At 35.6% G+C, this 19,034-nt stretch overlaps 1 protein-coding gene and 1 non-coding gene across 2 annotated transcripts in view; both read right to left on the bottom strand.

The window, feature by feature from the left end:
* Galnt13 (polypeptide N-acetylgalactosaminyltransferase 13) overlaps positions 1–15,398 on the bottom strand; it is a 516,359-nt gene extending 500,961 nt beyond the window's left edge. Inside the window, exon 1 of the mRNA XM_059258836.1 lies at positions 15,163–15,398. Coding sequence (XP_059114819.1) covers positions 15,163–15,304 — 142 coding nt within the window. The 5' untranslated portion in view covers positions 15,305–15,398. The remainder of the gene's footprint in view (positions 1–15,162) is intronic.
* Positions 13,030–13,193, bottom strand: LOC131910184 (U1 spliceosomal RNA). The gene has a single exon (XR_009379041.1). It is a non-coding gene; the product is annotated as a U1 spliceosomal RNA (small nuclear RNA).
* Positions 15,399–19,034: the final 3,636 nt, after the last annotated feature.

Genomic DNA, 19,034 nt, shown 5'->3' with positions numbered 1-19,034 from the left:
ACCATGCTTTGAATAACAAGATATTCAAAACAAGTAAATAATAATAGCAAATTTACAATCAATAAAGAACTATTTATGCTTTAAATATAGTCAGGAGTACCCTTTTACTGCACAGCAACCAATCAAAAAGTGTACTTAAGGTATGTCAAAGGTATGGAGGGCATGAAAAATTGTTGACTATGCCCATGTTTTATCTAAAGTGCAATACTTGATCGCAATGTTTTCCCCCAGAGAAAACATTGTGTTTCTCTTATTTTTATGACAGCAGTGTTGAAAAGAACTGACACATGAATGATACATCAACAAAAAGCACCATGATCTGTTAGAGGGAAGAAGGTGTATATCATTAATAATATTTAAATAAAATAATTTCACTAACTTATTCTAACTAAAATTCAAATTTATTTTAAGTGCTTTCACATCGATTAACTTTAAAAGTCCCTTCCTTTCACACTATTTCTATAGAGCTCTGGATTGTCAACTCACACATCCCCCCATAATTAATTTTTGTCAAAATGTTCTAATATGTAAATGTTTTTAAAATAGCAAATAATCAATAAATAGTATGTAAATAGGTATATTTACTTTTACTCAATGGGAACAACCATATATAACATATCAATGACTGAAAAAGCTGTTTTTGTGGTAAGGCTAAATAGTCTGGATTTTCATAATGATCTACATGCTCAAACCTTTGTTGTTTATAAATGTTGATTATAAATGTTTTACTCACTCAACTCACATGACTCCAGCATAGCCCACTGTTTTGAGAAGAATCATTTTACTAGCTTAATTAAAGTGTTACAAATGTCATTTTCTGCTAAATTAATACTTGAGCAGAAATTTAATTTAGGAAAAGGAGACACAGAGGATATGAGGCTTGAAATTTATGAATTTCAGAGAACATCTTCAACATGATCATAAGGAGAATCAAACCTTAAACTTCAGTGATTTCATACCAAAGGCAATTCAGCTTAGGGATAGAGCCTCACTATGTTATAAAATTGATTAATTACTATGCACCTACTATTTCCACACATTTTTAATATAAGTACTAAGAATTAAGTGTCAATTGTGACAAAGATTTTACCTCCACAGAACAAAGGTTCTAACGAGGTAAACATAGGACACAAAAATGCTTAAGGCAAACTTTGAAGGTATAAGAAGGTAAAGGCTATGAGGAAATTAAAACTAGATAAGCAAGCTGTAGACACAGCATTTTATGTAGCTATTTCAGCTTAGAGGTCAGGAAAGGAACATTGTAATACAATATTTATTTTTTTTCCCTCAGCTTATCAAGCTATAACTTTTAAACAAACATTGCATGAATTTAAGGTATAAAATATGATACTAAGATAGTTGTATACAGTGTGAAATAATAACCATACCAAGATAATTAACATATCCATTACCTCACTGATACCTGTTTTGGGGGGTTTTGGTGTGACATGAAGTTGGTATAATGATGTATTCTTTTAACAAATGCCACAGATAGAATAGGGCATTATAAACTATTGCCACCATTCTGTATTAGACCTCCAGAGCTGCCTATCCAGCAGAAGTGAAACTACGTTCCTCTTCGCCAGCCTCTGAAACCTTCATTGATAGAGTCAAGCTAAAAAGTGTTTGTTCATTAATCATTTATAGAAGAGTGGGTAATCAACAAATATTTATACACTTTCTTTGTTTTTTGCTTGTTTGTTTGTTCGTTTTTGTTGGGTTTGATTTGGTTTTCGGTTTTGTTTGCTTTGTTCATTTTTTTTTTTTTTTTTTTGATACAGGGTCTCTCAGTGTCGCCTTGGCTGTCCTGGAACTCACTCTGTTGACCAGGCTGGCTTTGAACTCATAGAGATCCACCTGTCTCTGACTCTCAAGTGCTGAGATTAAAGGCGTGTGCTATCACCACCTGGCAATTTTTATATAATTTCAGTATCTCACTTTTTTCAAATATGGGTAAAATTCTTTAAATGTATTCTTATCCTTATAGAGTTTCATCCAACTATTGAAGTTGTAACGATGTAACATTAGATTGTAGCTGCATCTTGAACATGGAATAAAAAAACATCACCTCAATATTAAGAATGAAACACCTTCTGACTTAAGACAGGCCTATCTTCATTTGAAGAATGTTTCTTTCAAATTGTGAATGAGCTTCCTATGGCTGCTATTGAAACAATAAATAAAGAAATAAACTACCCTAAACTTGGTGGCTTGGTGGCTAAGAACTATTAAAATTGATTCTCTTGGTTCTGGAGACAAAAGTTCAGAATTAAGGTGTTATATGCATTAGTCATGGATTTCGGGTCAGTACTCATTAGCTAATTATATTTGCCAAGACCATATTTACAAATAAAGTTATTTTCTAATTTTCCAGCATTCTAGGAATTTTTGTTGAATACTCCTCGAGAATTATTATTTAAAACTGTGGCAAATTTACTTGAAATCTGTTAATTCCCACATGGGTGATGAATTCAGTTTTCTTTGTTGTATAAAGTTACAATCTAAAAGAAGAAAACATGATTACTTTCAGCTGTTGGCAAAACAATGTTGGTAAACCTTGTGTTTTCTTTATCTGTTGGTCATGTTTACATGTGTTCTCTGTTCTCTACAGACTTATAATTGAATCTGAAAATGATTCTCTCCAGTGGTGTGTTATTTGGGGGGAAAAAGATGAATTCTTGCTCTGCAGATCCTTTCATCATGATCATTTTAAGGAAGAAGTTATGGAGTTTGTTCCTTCAATTTGGCATCTGAAGGACTGATCTAAGCAAAGGAAACGATCATTAAACAATCAGAATAAATAACACATCAACTATGTCAGATCAGGAAATACTGATGGTTAACAATGAAAGGCAGGAACACAAGAGTAAGAGACACTTAAGGGGTGACATTTGAGGTTGCCTGAGTCAGGGACACCTGCATAAAGTCTGAGGAAAATAAGGCGATGAGAATGTGAAAACAGTAACAGTACAGAAAGAAAAGATAGCAAGGAAAAGACTCTGAGGTAGAAAAACACTGATGTGGTCCAGGAGTAGTCAGGACACAGGAGGGGAGTGAATGAGGGAGAATACAAGGCTTATAGTCACAATGACTTCAGGGGCACTGATAAGTGCTAAAACATCTGATCAGAAAAAGGCATGTTCCACAGCTATTTGAGGGTCCCCTGGCAGTGGGATCAGATCTATCCGTGGTGCATGAGCTGGCTTTCTGGATCCCATTACCTATGGTCCCACACATTGCTCACCTTTGATGCAGGGGGGAGGGGCTTGGTCCTGCCTCAACTGAATATACCAGGCTTAGCTGTCCCCCCATGGGAGGACTTACTCTTTTGGAGGAGGGGATGGGGGTTGGGTCGAGGGGGAGGCGGGGAAGGGGGAAGCAGGAGGAGGGATGAGAGGGGGCTCTGTGGTTGATATGTAAAATGAAAAAAAATTAAAAATATTAAGAAAAAAAGAAAAAGGCATGATCTGATTTAGGTTTGAAATTTTGTATTATTTGAATATAAGATACATAGGAATTGTGGATGCTGACTGTGAGAATATTGCTAAGGATGACAAAGATTTGGGGGTTAAGCAGCTGGAGTGGTAAGACCTGACAGAAAAAAATTACTGGTAGAGAAGCATTTGGTAAAAGATCAGTTCAATTTTAGACAGGGGCTATCTGAAATATTTTTTTAAAAAAAAGAAATATATAAATTAAGGTTTGGCTATTATGTTAAACAATTAGAAGAGAAATGTGAAAGAGATTTTATAAATTCATAAGTTGTAAAATTATAGCATGGCATTTTATAAGTACGATTGGAATAGATGAGGATAAAAATGCAATGGTACAGGATTGATAAGTGGAATCCCTCTTCTTGGTCTACCTTGATATTAGTAGCTAAGGTATGGAGGTGAATAAACATGTGAAACTGCTGGAAATGAACAGTTAGGAAGCCAGAACATTAGGACAGTATGATAGTCTTGTAGAGTGGTAACAACAGTTCCATGACAAGGAAGAATAATGACTACTTCAGATATAATTAGAGGCAGGAAAAATAATGGCTGAAATTGGAGGTTGGATCAAGTGATAATGGAGTCATCATCTCCAAAGAGGCATTTCTGGTAATGTCACTTTGGAAAGACTCTGAGTAGTTACAAGAGAGAATATTTGTAGTTACAGTATCAACCAGTGGTATAGAAAATTTTCATAAGATAATTCTTAATTTCTCCATAAAGATGATAGAAGATCAAGAAAGAGAAAACAAAATGCTCTGAGTTCAGGACTTGGCACAGAGTCGATTCTGAGGAAGCTCTGCTGACACGGAAAGTGGTGACTAGATGCAAACATCCCTCCTAACTGAAGCAATGGTGCCAACTTGCTGGAGAATAATTGTCAGGTTCCCGGGAGCTGTCTTTGGAGGTCAAACAATCCTCCATATAAGAAATAAGTAGGCATGTCCCAAACAGATACATTAAAAATGAAACTATATATAAAATGAAATTATATATATATTAGAATACTTTAAAGGAGAGAAAGCAAAGCAGAACCACAGGACATGGCAAGTGACAGTAATGAATGATGAATTAACAGTTTTAACTTTTTATTACTCCCTTTAAAGTGCAAAAGGAAATGTTTAAGGAAATTACAATGTATTATATGGAATAAGTTATGACAGGAAAAGTGGGGGTTTTTTATAATATTTCATAATGTTGGTAAGCAGCTAAAACAGTGTGCTGACTAGTTTTTTTTGTCACAGAATATCTGATTGGAAAGTAATTAATCATTGGATGTATTTGAAGTGATACTATAAATACAGTCTTGAGTTGAACATTCTCATATATTGGTAATGAGACCTGATCAATAAGGTTCCCAGAAAAATCACTAAAAATATCCATATGAAGAGCACTTATATATTTGAAAAACTGATCTCATAATCTAGACTCTACTCTAAAGCAGATACTGTACTGAATATTTAGTGGTTAAAAATGCAAGCGATTTAAAAATTTTATGACAAGGAGTTATAAAAATTATGAAAGGATGAAATGTTCAAATTGAAAAATTAAAATTAAATTTTGGTGTAACACCAGTTTCAGTGTAAAATTCCAGTTTATTTCTCCTCTTTATTTTATTAGAATTTTGATTTTTCTATGTTGAATATAAATTAAATGTATTATTGGAAAACATGAACTATTATTAAAGAAGTTCTGCCAGTTAAGTTCATTTTTGGTTTTTTTTTTTTCTCTCTCTCTCCCAATGCAATGCTTAAAGATGTAGACAGAAGCATTAACGTAACGTACCTAAAAGTTTGGGCAAGGTATTTAATACATTTTATATCAATTTATATATTTATTTAATTACTTACATGAAACAATAGTAAAGAAAATGAGGTGGTTAAATTGAGAGGGAGTAGAGGTAGACATAGGAGGGACTGGGGGAGTGAAGAATGATATAAATTGGGTACACAAATATGGAATTTTTAAAAAGTAAAACTAAAATAAAAAAAATTTCAAAAGTAATACTTACACAACAAAATTTACATAAATTTTGGAATGTTATTTAATAAAATTTTTGTTAATTACAAAAACATGAAATTAATTTTAGAAAGTAAATATTTATAAAAAATCATTCATACATTCTGCAGATACAATTTTGTTGTGTTATTGTTTAAACTATTATTAAAGTCCTGGATTTTTATAATTACCTTTTTTACTATGTACAAAAATTAGCCAAACCTTTAAAGATAAAAACAATGTATTTTCTAGAGAAAACTTTCACAATGAAACTGTCATGACATAAAGTTTTTATAGCTAGGAAAGAAAATAAAATTATAGATAGAAACCCTCAAAGGGAAAAAAATGATAATATGTTGCAAATGTGGTTAGAGTAATGCCTCCACCATTAAAAATACTTGCTACTCTTGCAGAGGATCTGGTTTGGTTCCCAGTACCCATATAACAGCTAACAATAATCCTTTAACCTAGTTCCAGCTGACCCCACACCCTCTTCGGGCCTCTGTGGTCACCATGCCGGTATATGATCTATATACATACATGCAATCAACACACACACACACATACACACACACACACACACACACACACACACACACACACACACGCATACACATAATAAACACATCTCTAAAATTAATGTATCCCATTTTATCAAAATTTAAAATAACTGTTCTTTTGAGAACATATTTTCTTTTTTTAAATTTTTTATTAAGAAAAATTTTTTATTCATTTTACACACCAATCTAAGATCCCCCTCTTCCCTCCTCCTGCCCCCCTAGCCTCCCTTTCCCAACCCACCCCCTTCTCCCCCTACAAGAAGGCAAGGACTCCCATGAGGAAGCACATCCAGTAGAGGCAAGTCTAAGCCCTTCTCCCTGCCTCAAGGCTGCACGAGGTGTCCTATCATAGGTATTGGGCTCCAAAAAGCCCGATCATGAACCAGGGATGGATTCTGATCCAAGCTACCCAATTGTCTCGCCATGCAGAAGGCCTAGTTCAGTCCCATGCAGGCTCCAAAGTCATTGATCCAACGTTCATAAGTTCCCACTAGTTAGGCTTGGTCATCTCTGCAGGTTTCCCCATCATGAGCCTGATGCACTTGCTCATAGACTCCCTTCTCTCTCTCTCCCTCCTACTGGAGCTCTGCCTGGTGTTTGGCTGTGCATCTCTGCATCTGCTTCCATCAGTCACTGGAGAAAAGCTCTGTGATGACAATTAGGGTATTCATTGATCTGATCATTGGAGTAAGCCAGATCAGTTAAAACACCCTCTCCACTATTTCTTGTAGTCCAAGCTGGAGTCATCCTTGGGGATTCCTGGCAACTTCCCTAGCACCAGGTTTCTCTCTATCCCCACGGTATCTCCCTCTATCATGTTATTTTCTTTTAAAGTAAGGCAACAGATAACCTAATTAAAAAAGAGCAAAAACTGAACAGTTCATAAAAGACTACAAAATAAAACATAAAATGATATTGAACACTCTATAGTTACCAAGAAAAGCAAGTAACAAAAATAACAATGGATACTACAACACCTTAACTAAATTGGCTTAAAGTTAATACCCATGACTGTGGAGTGCTGACAAGGATGCTGAGGATCCAGAACGCTCCTACGCTGCTGAGGGGAACAGAAAACAGTCTTCAAAGTTGTGAAAACAGATTGGCAGTACCTCACAAAACTAAACACACACTTAGCGTATGACTCAGCATTTCTACTGCTTGGTATATTTCCAGGAGTTATGAAAACATATGTCCACACATAGATTTATACATAAATGTACCAGAATTTATTCATAACAGTTTTTAAAAAAAAAAGAACTTAAGACTCCATTAAGTGAAAGGATAAACATTTGCTGTCTGTCCACATGCCACGGTTTGAATTTCCGTGGATGCCTCACCCATAGGTCTTGGGCTCTTGATCTCCAATGTCCAGCTGTCAAGATGTAGAGTATAGAGGAGGTTTTTAGATAGCAGGGGCTAAGCACTCCTTGTGGATACACGCTGCTGTAAAAGGCTGATAGGTGTGGGTCCTCCTCGCCTGATCTCCTATCTGAGGATATGATGGCCTCACTCTGGAGTATAAAGCAACAATCTGTCATCTTAGAACCACGAACCTAATCTGCCAGTGAGTTGACCCTAGATTACCAAGATTCAGGAGCTAGAACAAATAAACTTCAGTTCTAAATAAATTGTCCTGTGTCTGGTTTTCCATTTGATGGAACCACTGATAATGCTCATCACTGTGAATAACCTAAAAAAAGCTAATGCTGAGCAAATGCATTCAAGCATAGGAATTGATGGGTACACTATTCCACTCTTCAGATTTCCTAGAATATATAAAACTACCAATGTTTCCAAAATACAGACCAGTGAATGTCGAATTAACTGACTGAAATTATGAAGTAGTTTTGCCATGGATGATACCATAATTGTGAGGAAGAGCCAGGGAGCTAATTTTCAAAATTCATCAAAATTAAATTAACCATTTGGATAGATACTCCAATAAGATGATTTGAAATTTTACATTCCTTAATTGCTCCAAAAGTTGTATTCATTAAGAGGTTTCCTCATTTACTAGCGCTGAGACAGGTTCTAGAAATCAATTAATTCATTCTTGATCTTTCCATCTTAAAGCTTCCAATATTGTTTTATTATAATCATTCATCATCTCTGATTTTTTCTCTCTCCAAGATTTTCCTATATGAGTCAAATATCCACTAACTAGATCCTTTTCAAAATGCTTATTATCACTTCCTTGTGTAGTCTAATTCCTCACACCCACTTGAAATGCCATTCCATTAGAAGCTCCTCCACTGAAAGCAATATTATCACACACATGCAATGACATTTTCTAAGCCTCTGTGTGATAAAAGCACCATTGACATGGAAACACAAGGCTGATTATGGGAGGGAAAAAAAGAGAGAGTTTCTAAACTAAAAATTCGCTAAATTTGGATGGCAAATTAAATGATAAAGACCAATGAAAGATATTTTTAAGTATTCAAAGCTAAGGCTATTCTTGTAACAACAAATTTGAAGCCTACCTTATCTGTAATAATTCATTTATTTCTTTAAACCATGTACATAAATTCTATGATCATGAGAACACACAAACATAAATCAGACCATATATTAGCAATGCTAACCAAGCACTGTAAGACAGGCACTATCTTCTGTAATAGTGGTAGGAATGGACAAAATGAACAGAAAATTTACCTTAGTCACTTGTTTCTGATATAACACACCCATTTTATGACTTTGATTAGCAGGGGATGCTTCTGATTTGCCCATTGTCATTTTATTGGTTAGTTATTTAGTAAGTGCCATCTCATCCTCTGGATTCAGTTATCACTGTACTTATAGCCTTTACAGAAATGAAAGTTATATTTTCCCTTTAAATACATCGTCTCTTACTGATTTTGCTGTCTTTATTTTATCCTTACACACACTAATTCCCCCTGATATCATACGATGGATATCCTGACATTCCATTTACATAATGCTCTTTTCTTTTCTAATAGGTAAACATGAAAACAAGAACATGTCTCCTGGGCATTTCACTGTTGATGTTTGCCTGTATGGTGGGTTGGCTAGTTTTGCAGTACTAGAGAATAAATCCAAGACCACATTTGTGCTAGGCATCTGGCCACTGAGCCAGATCTATATACAATGTCTTCTTTATTATGCTTTTATCATTAGCTCTGACATAAACCATCCCTCAACTAATGTTTATTAAATGTATTATCTGATCTTACTTAATATTAAACAAAATATGCTGTAAATCTAGCCAACTATTTACGGCTAGGGAGGTCATTACTCGTAGAAGACAACCTACTGCCACCACTTCCTTAACCAGTATAATTTTCTACTACCTTCTAAACAATTATCCTTATACTCCCAAACTCTCACCCCTCATTAAAGAAGCTTCTCTTTGCAATCAAACGAGGCCATTACACAAGCCCACAACTAGTCAAAACATAGAGCGCAAGTGATCCTGAGATCCCATCTCCAACTGATACAACTACAACGTAACTCCTGCACATAAGGCTTGAAGCACATCCTACAAGAGGAGATATAGAGATTTATGAGCCAGAGGATCAGAAAGTCTATTGTGAGATTGTGCCTTCTAGCTGTGATGGGAAAGCTACACTCATGAAATCCCAACAACTTGAGTGCCTAAAGAAGCACCAAACAAGTTGAGCAATTAACATCCCTATGTAGATGGGAGAAATCTCATGGGGACTCACCCCTATGGGGAAAAGCTATAAGCAATTGACATCCACTGAAAGAGGAAGATTTGGTCTTCCCCAGGGATGAATCCCTGATTGATTTTCCAATAGTAAGTGATTAGTCCTGGAAATACACAAATGCAAGCAACACTGAACAGACTCGGCAGGTTGTATTGGTATGCCTACTCACTTATATGTATATGTAACAGCAATATTTAAAGAAGAGGCCTTGAATTTGGAAAAGAGTGTGGAAGGTAGATATGGAAAAGATAGGAGTGAGGTGATGATGTAATTATATTTTAAATAAACAAAAAAAAGAAAAATGAGTAACTGCATTTTAGTGGTTTATTTAGGTAAACCAATAAATAAAAATGTTCATATATGATACATACACTGTGGTGAATTAGGACTTGAGAACCTAGTTTTTAAAATATCAAAATTAAATTTTACAGTAAGGAAATAATTCTTGTTCTTAAGAGTTTGCAGCATGAAAAATTTAAATGCGTTAATATTCTATTAGTTACCATCTAATTCGAATGGTTTTATAAATAGATAAAATTTAAATTGCTAATTATGTAAATAAAGATAAAACTGCCACTACTATTACATTGTGTATTTGACTGTATTCTTCTAAGTGTCTGTGCATGATTAATACACACTTTCTAACAAGTTTCAATAACATTGCTGCCCCTTAGGACATGTTAAAATTCCTTCCCAGTCACTCAAAGTCTTTTAAAATCTGTCTTCATCCTAGTTTTCAGTGTAAAATATACTAAATTCTTTTTACATCTGATTGAGTTTTGATCAGTTAATTTACTGATTTCATGGATCTTTACTTCTGAAAAGTATTTTATTCCTTCTGCAGTCACCTCACTCTCAAATTTCATGCAACTGGATAACTTTCACACTTGGAGACCTTCAATTCTGCAAACAGTTTGTCTCTTCAGCAGTCACTCCTTTCTGCTATGTAATGTACCTAGACTAGTAGGCTAGAAGATGTGATTCTTAAAGACAATGGTCCATTTGATTGAATTTGTACATGACTCAGAGCATAGCCCAGTACTTATGGATATAAGAATTGTATCATTTGTTCAAATTATTTTTTTAATTATTTCTTTTATTTTTTGAGCTTCTAACATAAATACATCAATTCCCCCTTCCCTTTCCTTCCTCCAAGCCCTCCCATATATACTCTTGATCTCTTCAAATCATGTCGTCTTCTTTCATTAATAGCTGTTACATAAAATTATGTATATATGTATACATATTTATTCTTAAATATATAAATACATTCTGCTCAGTCTGTATAATGTTACTTGTATCTTCATTTTCATGGCTGACTACTTGGTATTGCATAACCAATTGGTGTGCTTTTCCCTGGGAAAGACTATTTTTCTGCTCTCAGCATTCCTTAGTTCCCTATAGTTCTTCGTCTAGGGTTGAGGCCTCCTGGGCTTTCCCCCATCTACTTTATCACATTTATTATTGTTGTCCTTGTTCAGTTTATGTTTAGACGGTCATGTTGCTGAGAGTTCATGAGTGTATCTATCATCTGACATTAGAAGGAGACACAATATTACAGCAAACTCACTGATCATCTGGCTCTTATAATTTTTCTGTTCTGTCTTCCACAATGTTCCCTGAGCTATAAGTGGGGAAGTTTTTTTGTGGATGTATCCTTTGGGACTGGCCTCCAGAACTCTGTATTTTGTTTCCTTGTGATTTTCCATTATGGTCACCATTGGTTGTAGAGAGAAGTTTCTTTGATGAGGGGTGAGAACTGCACTTATTTGTGATTACGCTTGCTGTAGATTTTTCATCAAGATCCATGACGTCACTAGCCCTGGATAGTTGGGTAAGTTTCTAGTACTAGGCATAATTTCCTTCTAGTTTAATTGGTCTTAAGTTCAATTAGAGAGTTATTAATTACCACAAAGGTACGAATGCCCCTACTGTAGTCATAGAGTTATTATGTCAAGCTGGTCACTGCCGTAGTTCATAGGTATAATAGTTGGGCAGAAACGTTGGTTGCTTTCTTCCTTTGGAGGTTTCTGGTACCATAAGAGCTAGCCCTCAAGTAGGAAGATTTCAGGTCAGTTCCAGAGCAAGGGCCTCTGGATCCTGTGTCTGAAGTGCATGGTGTCTTTAGCAATATGATCTCATCTTCCACCTCTGAGAATCAATCAAGAGCAATACCAATAGCCTGTAATGTTTTGGGAGTCGCTTGGACAATCCTTACCAACAACGGGCGATTCATGCCTGCTGTTGGTTCTTTTGTTAGATGATCTTTGGCTCTTGGAGGGATTCATGCCTGCTGTTTTTTTTGTTGTTGTTTTGTTTTTTTTTTTTTTTTTTTTTTGTGTGTGTGTGTGTGTGTGTGTGTGTGGTTTTTTTTTTGTTAGATGATCTTTGGCTCTTGGAGGAAACATTGTCAGCCCAGATGAGATAATTTCAATAAAACTATCTATGCATACCTATATAAAGGTTTACATGTATTACAGTTTGTTTTCTCTCTTTTTTTTTTTTTTACATAGATCCTTAATAGCATGGATCTTTATGGCATTTTTAGAAATCCTTACTGTTATTTTACCCACTTCTACTTCTGCATTTATCATACCCCTCTGTAGCTAAAGTTTTTCTGTGTCCTGCCTGGCCCATGGTCAAGACAAATCTCTGTCACCCACCTGTCCCCCAGCCACATGGACCCAAATAAACATACATAGGATAATATTTTTAAACTATGGCCATGGCAGGCTTCTTGTTATCTAGTTCTTATATCTTAAATTAACACATTTCTATAAATCTATATTTTGCCACGTGGCTTGTGGCTTACCTGTACTTTTACATCTTGCTTCTCATGGTGGCGGCTGTCAGCATCTCCTCTGTTCTGTCTTTCTCCTTCCCCTCTCTAGTTAGAATGTCCCGTCTAACCCTATTCTGCCTCACCACTGGCCAAACAGCTTTATTTATCAACCAATCAGAGCAACACATATTCACAGCATACAGAATGACATAAACATCACCCCTCTCCATATTTACAACCCCCACATTCTTCTCATTTCCCAAGTCAGATTTTTTAAGTAACAGCACCTCAATATCATTACTAATTTTGAACTATACTTTCTCAAAATTTACTTAATATTAAGAATTTTACTTAAGATTAAATTTATGCAATATTAAAACTTCAGAGACATGTCAGCAAAGGTCACTGGCTAGGAAAAATTTTACTAGGTATGCTTCAACCACCAGTCAAGTGAGGTTAGTAGGAAGACTGACTTTTATTTTTATTTATTTATTTATTTTTTTAAGGGGAGAGCGCGAACGCAGTCCCCCACTACCACAAATTATGCAGTCGAGTTTCCCGCATTTGGGGAAATCGCAGGGGTCAGCACATCCGGAGTGCAATGGATAAGCCTCGCCCTGGGAAAACCACCTTCGTGATCATGGTATCTCCCCTGCCAGGTAAGTATAAGACTGACTTTTATAAGAAATGTGTCTTCTAAGACACCACATTCAGTACTGTTAGGTCTCAAAGAAACCCAAGACAAATGGATGAAGAGCCAGGACTCTGAAACAGGTAATGGAGATAGAGAGAGAGAGACTGGAGGCCATAATCCTAGCTTCTCAGCTAGCCATTTGTCCTTGGTTTCCTGGAGACCTAACTAGCACCTTGATCTTAGACTTTCTAGTTTCTGGAACCATAAAAAACAAAACTCTGTTGTGTAGATAACACCCAGCCTGTCTGTGTTGTCATAGTAGCCCTAATGGACCAGGACAACATCTTACAAATAAGTCAACGTTCACAAAATAAGCCCCAGAAGAAGCATTTTGCCTTGCAGCATCATATTTCACATTTGGAGATTTAAAACTCTGAACTAAAGACATAAATCAGCAAAGTTGCATGGTTTTGGTACTTGTAGAAAAGAACACTCTGGTTTTGCTGAGTCAGGTTATAGTATTTCTTGGTGACCAAACTAGATGTCTCCACTGCACCCATGATAAAGTGAGCATTCTGCACTGATATGATGCCTCAAACACACTTCCTCTTGCAGACAAGCAGCAGCTCAATGACTCCAGCAAAGAGGCGGAGAATGCTTATTCTAGAGTTTTCATTAAAGATCAGGAAATCCATGCCATGTTCATTCATTGAAAGTGGGGCTTGTAAGGTCCTCCTCCCTGAATAATTGTGTAATAAAGGCTTAAAATGCACACAAACTATCTGAATGGAAATAGTGATCACTTACATGGTTCACACACACTCTCTCTCTCTCAATTCTCTATGTGAAGTCAAATCTATACTGAAAAGTGCAGATGTACTTTGAGAAGAGGAGGATACTCATAATGTTTCCAACTGAGCAAGATCATTTTAGCAAGATGTCCAAAGCACTCTGAACTAAAACTAATTTTCAGAAATACTCTATGCTTTCTAAGCTTCCTCAAGTTGAATAGTACAAATTAAATTCCATTTATCAGAACATTTTGACTAAAAAATAATCTTTAAACTGCTAAATTAAAAATATATTATATCAATTAAGAAATGAAAGATTTTAGCACAGTAACTTATAGATTCAAATATTTCAGCCTAAACTCAAAGATAAATGTTTGTTTTTTATGTATATATAATATATATTATTATTAAGCATGAATTCATTGTAATTCAAGGCATGGAACACCCTTGAGCATGTTTTGAACTTCATAAATCACATTTATGATGAGTGTTTCAGAAATACATATACTTTGGATCTTGATATCACAAAGAACAAAACAAAAAAAATATTAGCAGACACCTAAACTCATGCCTTCCTTGATAAGTCACCATTTAATATACATTATCATATTTGTTCAGAATTTGCTGCTGTCTAGTCATTGAAACTGCTCCTTAAAGAAGAAAATACTAGATAAAGTGACTTTATAATATGCCTAAAATTATTTTTGCCTTTAACCTGGAGCTAATACTCTGGTGGCCCACAAGATGAATGCGGTCACTAATGTATTTTGACTTAACAACTGGCTTTAAAGCTGCTGTGGAAATTGTATTGTTGTCCTATCAACTCTGTCTCCAACTGTCTACAGTCTCCACCTGTCTCACTCTAGTATTTCCTTCTTGTGGTATGTGCTTGATCTTAAAGATGATTGGCTTCTTAGAGCCTAGACTCGAAATTCTGTTTAATCAGAACATTCCTCAAGTAATTCTTCATATACCATCAGAGGACACTGGAATGGTAGAAATTGGAAGATATCTTAAAGAGTTTGGATAGCTACTGTCATTTCTTCCTAAAAGATACTTATGGCTACATAAGTATAACAACTTCCACGTAGTTAAATGTGCATGAACAGTTCTGCTAAAATGTTCTTCTAACGTGGTAAGGCAAAACTCATCTAGTTTAAGGATTTCCTGTTTTGTCATGCATCTGCAACTATTTCTTCATGAACACTCACCCCTCAGTGCAGGCAGCAGGGATCTCTCCTTCTTGTCATCACATTTGTTACACTCGCTGAAGTACAGGAGTAAGAAGATGTCAACAAGGACCCACATCAGCGACGTAGCCAGGACCACCTTGCAGTAGACAAATCTCCTCATGATTGATTTCTAGTTAACACAGAGACTGAAGACGAATGTTCCTGAGACAAATCTAAGCCACAGAGGTGAACTCCAGGACAAAAGCAGGATGCATCCCACTGTATTAGAACAAAAAAGAAAGAACTGTCATTATGATATGGGGAGCTTTTGCACAGAGCAGCTAGAATACAAAAAAAAAAAAAAAAAGACTCAGTTCATGCTCCCAGATATGGCAGCATCCAGGTCCTCAAATGCAAAACTAAAAGCCACTCTGACTTTACCATGCCGGGTAGCTCAGATGATAACACATGGTCCCTGAACTCTCACTGCACTGCTGGTTGGAACTTTGACACACAGTTTGATTTCTTCAAATGGTGTTGACTTTACCTTACACCTTATCATGCTGTCCTATATATCACTAGGATGTCAAGGAGCATGCTTCCAATTTACTCTGGTAGAGTTCTTTTGGCAACCCAATATTGCATTGAAAAAGAAATCATCCTGAAATAACAATGTTCCACAGAGGCTAACAGCCAATACTTAGATAAACGGCAACTCTGAGTCCATTCTCTTGCTAATACTTGAAGACCTTCTCTGCTGCCATTTTCTAATCTGTGGAATAATGTTAACAATGGCACATCTAAAGATTTGCTAGGATTAAGTGTGATCAAGTTTACAAAGGATGCTGGGGATAGGGGCAGGAGCACACACCTTTAACCCCAGCAATTGAGAGGCAGAGACAGGCAGATCTCTGAATTTAAAGCCAGTGTGGTCTACAAAGTGAGTTTCAGGACAGTCAGGGCTACACAGAGAAACCATGTATGAAACAACAACAACAAAAAAAAAACAACGATTTTTGAAAAAGGCTCTTAGATGATCAGTTTATCAGCAATGCATGAAATAAATCAACACTTGTTAGTCTTAAAAGTATCTGGTATGTGGTCTACATAGAAAAATACAGTGGAGAAGTATATCTTGGCATAGATAATGTGCATTTGAACTATTTATCAGTGAGAAACAATATACTGATGAAAAATAAGCAAAAAGATTATGCCTTGTAAAAGACAAAACAAAAAGCTACAAAATTCTTGAGAGACGTCCAAAGAAATATAAATTAATGTCTTATACATATTTATGTATATTGCATTGAGAAGTAACTATATAACTAGTTTCTGTATAACAAACACATCAGATCAAAAATAATCTGATATCATTTGCTATATTTAAAACAACATCAAATATAGATCTGAATGGTAGTGGGGATGGTGAGGAACTGGGAGGAGTAGAGGGAGGAGAAATCATAATCAGGATATATTATGTAGGAAAAAAATCTGTTTTCAATAAAAGGAAAAACACTGGCAATCAAGTAGAGAGTGCTTGGTGGGCGTGGGCAAGGATCTAGGTTCAATTTCCAGTACCAGAAAATAAATGAATAAATATCAAGTAAAGTATAAATTGTTAGATGTAAGATAAATAACACTGTTATGGCAGAGATATTTTAGACGACAATATTAAATAAAAGACAATTGATATGCTTCATAATTATGTTTCAAAAGAGTAACACAGAGTACAATTTTCTAAGGTAAAGAGCTCTTTAAATTTATGTAACTGATTTAGTAGACTAAGACAACAGAAATGCTGCCTATGACACCAATGGAAACTAGTAAAATTCAAATTCAAAAGCCACAAAGTAAGAGTTAAAGATAAGTGGAGCAAAGACTATAATTTCTTTCTTTCTTTCTTTCTTTCTTTCTTTCTTTCTTTCTTTCTTTCTTCCTTTCTTTCTTTCTTCACCTTTGTTGTTGGGTTTTGGTTTTTGTTTTTTTTTTCTTGTTTGTTTATTTTGTTTTTGATTTTTGAGACAGAGCTTCTCTATGTAACAGCACTGGCTGTGCTGGAAATCTCTTTGTAAACCAGGCTGGCCTCAAACTCACAGAGCTCCACCTACCTCTGCCTCCAAGTAAGGGGATGAAAGGTGTGCACCACCACCACCCAGTTAAGACTCTAATTTCAATACCAACATAAAATTTGTATTTATTCAGATATATATGAATAAATATTTGCAAAAGGACAGAGATGGATTGTATGTGCAAAGCAAAAAAGTAAATAACATTTTGAGTTTGTTTTTCTTGAAGAGGTTGGAATATTAATTATCTAGTACATTTCCTTTCTATTTTACTTTTATATAAAAATGACGGCTAAATATTAGAACTCAGTCTCCAGTCCTCATTACCAGGGCACAGCTCTCTTACTTGCATTCTTATCCCTGTGTGTGTATTTCTAAACCTGTGATAGGAAACAACTGAGTTTATAAATTTTTCTCTTTCTTTAACTCTAAGATAGAAATCACCCCTTCAATTAATTGTGGGGGAAAAAACCCTATGGGAAAGTGTACATAACAACAATACCTACTGAATCAGCTCAGCTTTCCCAGCAGAAACACCTTAGAATAAATGATCTAAAGAAGGGAAGAGTACTGCTCTTGCCTATCATCAAATGAAAACATGGCCTTAGGCATCTTGCCTCTCTGTGCACTTTCTTTTTATTGATAACGTCTTTCCCGCCCTATCTACCTCGAAAAGTGTTATGAGGCGCAAGCAAGATGAGGGAGAATTTTTTAAGTATAATTATTATTGCAACAAAATCTGAAATAACTTAATATTAAATATTAAAATGCCTAAGATAAGTCATTTCCTAATAGGAGCCAAGCAAGTGAGGTTATGAAGAATTTAATTTTAACCTCAGTCATGACAGAAAGTGAAATCACATCCTATTACACTTCAAGCATTATTCAAATCATCCTCCGTTCACAGCCTGTTTGATTTGCACTGCAAGACCACAGCACTGAGAGGGGTCCAACTCAACCATTTCAGTGATAAAACTTAGTTGCTGTATATTCTTGTCTAGTTATAAGACACTCTAACCGTATCTACTTCAAGTTTCTAATTCTGTGTGTAACTTAGCTAAATTTCTACCTGGAAAGCAGCCTCTTCTCCTCTGGTCCATGTGGAATAATTGTCTCATGTGTGTACTCTAATGCTCCTGATGCAAACAAAGCTGGTCAAGTGGAAAGATGACAATACGCATGCCCACTAACCACCATGTAAGCACAGTCGGTAGCCTGGGTTTGTTTAAGAGAGTCAGCATCTGTATAGGAGAGTCAGTATCTTAGGTTTTATTCCAGTACGATCCTACCTATCTGCAAATATTGTTTTGTGTCTTAGGGAACGAAGAAAGCACACTGCTGCAGCATCTCTGGCTGACTGATCCAGCAGGGAACATTAACAATCTGTACAAACAGGTTCATCTGGCTGTTTTCCTAAGAAGTTTAGAAATCTTTTAGAGTTATTATTTCCCTGCTTATATTTAATTCTTCCTTATTTTTCTTCAAGAAAAAAATTGAGACAAAATCTCAGCTATATTTCCTCTGCGGGCCTTGCTCTTACAATCCTCTTGCCTCAACCTCTTGAGTGCAGAGACTTTAAGCACACAACAAACACCGTGCCTAGTAGCATTTTGCTTTGTCAGGTATTGCTCTAGGGAAAAAACTTTTAAGACACAAAAAACCATCAAACACCCTTGCATACCTCCCATTCCCTTATTTCTTGCCACGTAAGTGATATTCTACAAGATATCATGAGACTTTTACTTAGAAATATGCAGTATTTCCTACCTTTATTATAAAAATAAAAATCTAGATAAAATTTAGGGGAGTTGGCAACAATTGTATAAGGAGAAAAGTCTAGATGGG

Source organism: Peromyscus eremicus, chromosome 4 (assembly GCF_949786415.1).
Source record: "Peromyscus eremicus chromosome 4, PerEre_H2_v1, whole genome shotgun sequence".
Classification (NCBI taxonomy): Eukaryota; Metazoa; Chordata; class Mammalia; order Rodentia; family Cricetidae; genus Peromyscus; species Peromyscus eremicus.
The sequence above is the reverse complement of the archived record's forward strand: the minus strand, read 5'-3'. Positions and strand labels throughout refer to the sequence as shown.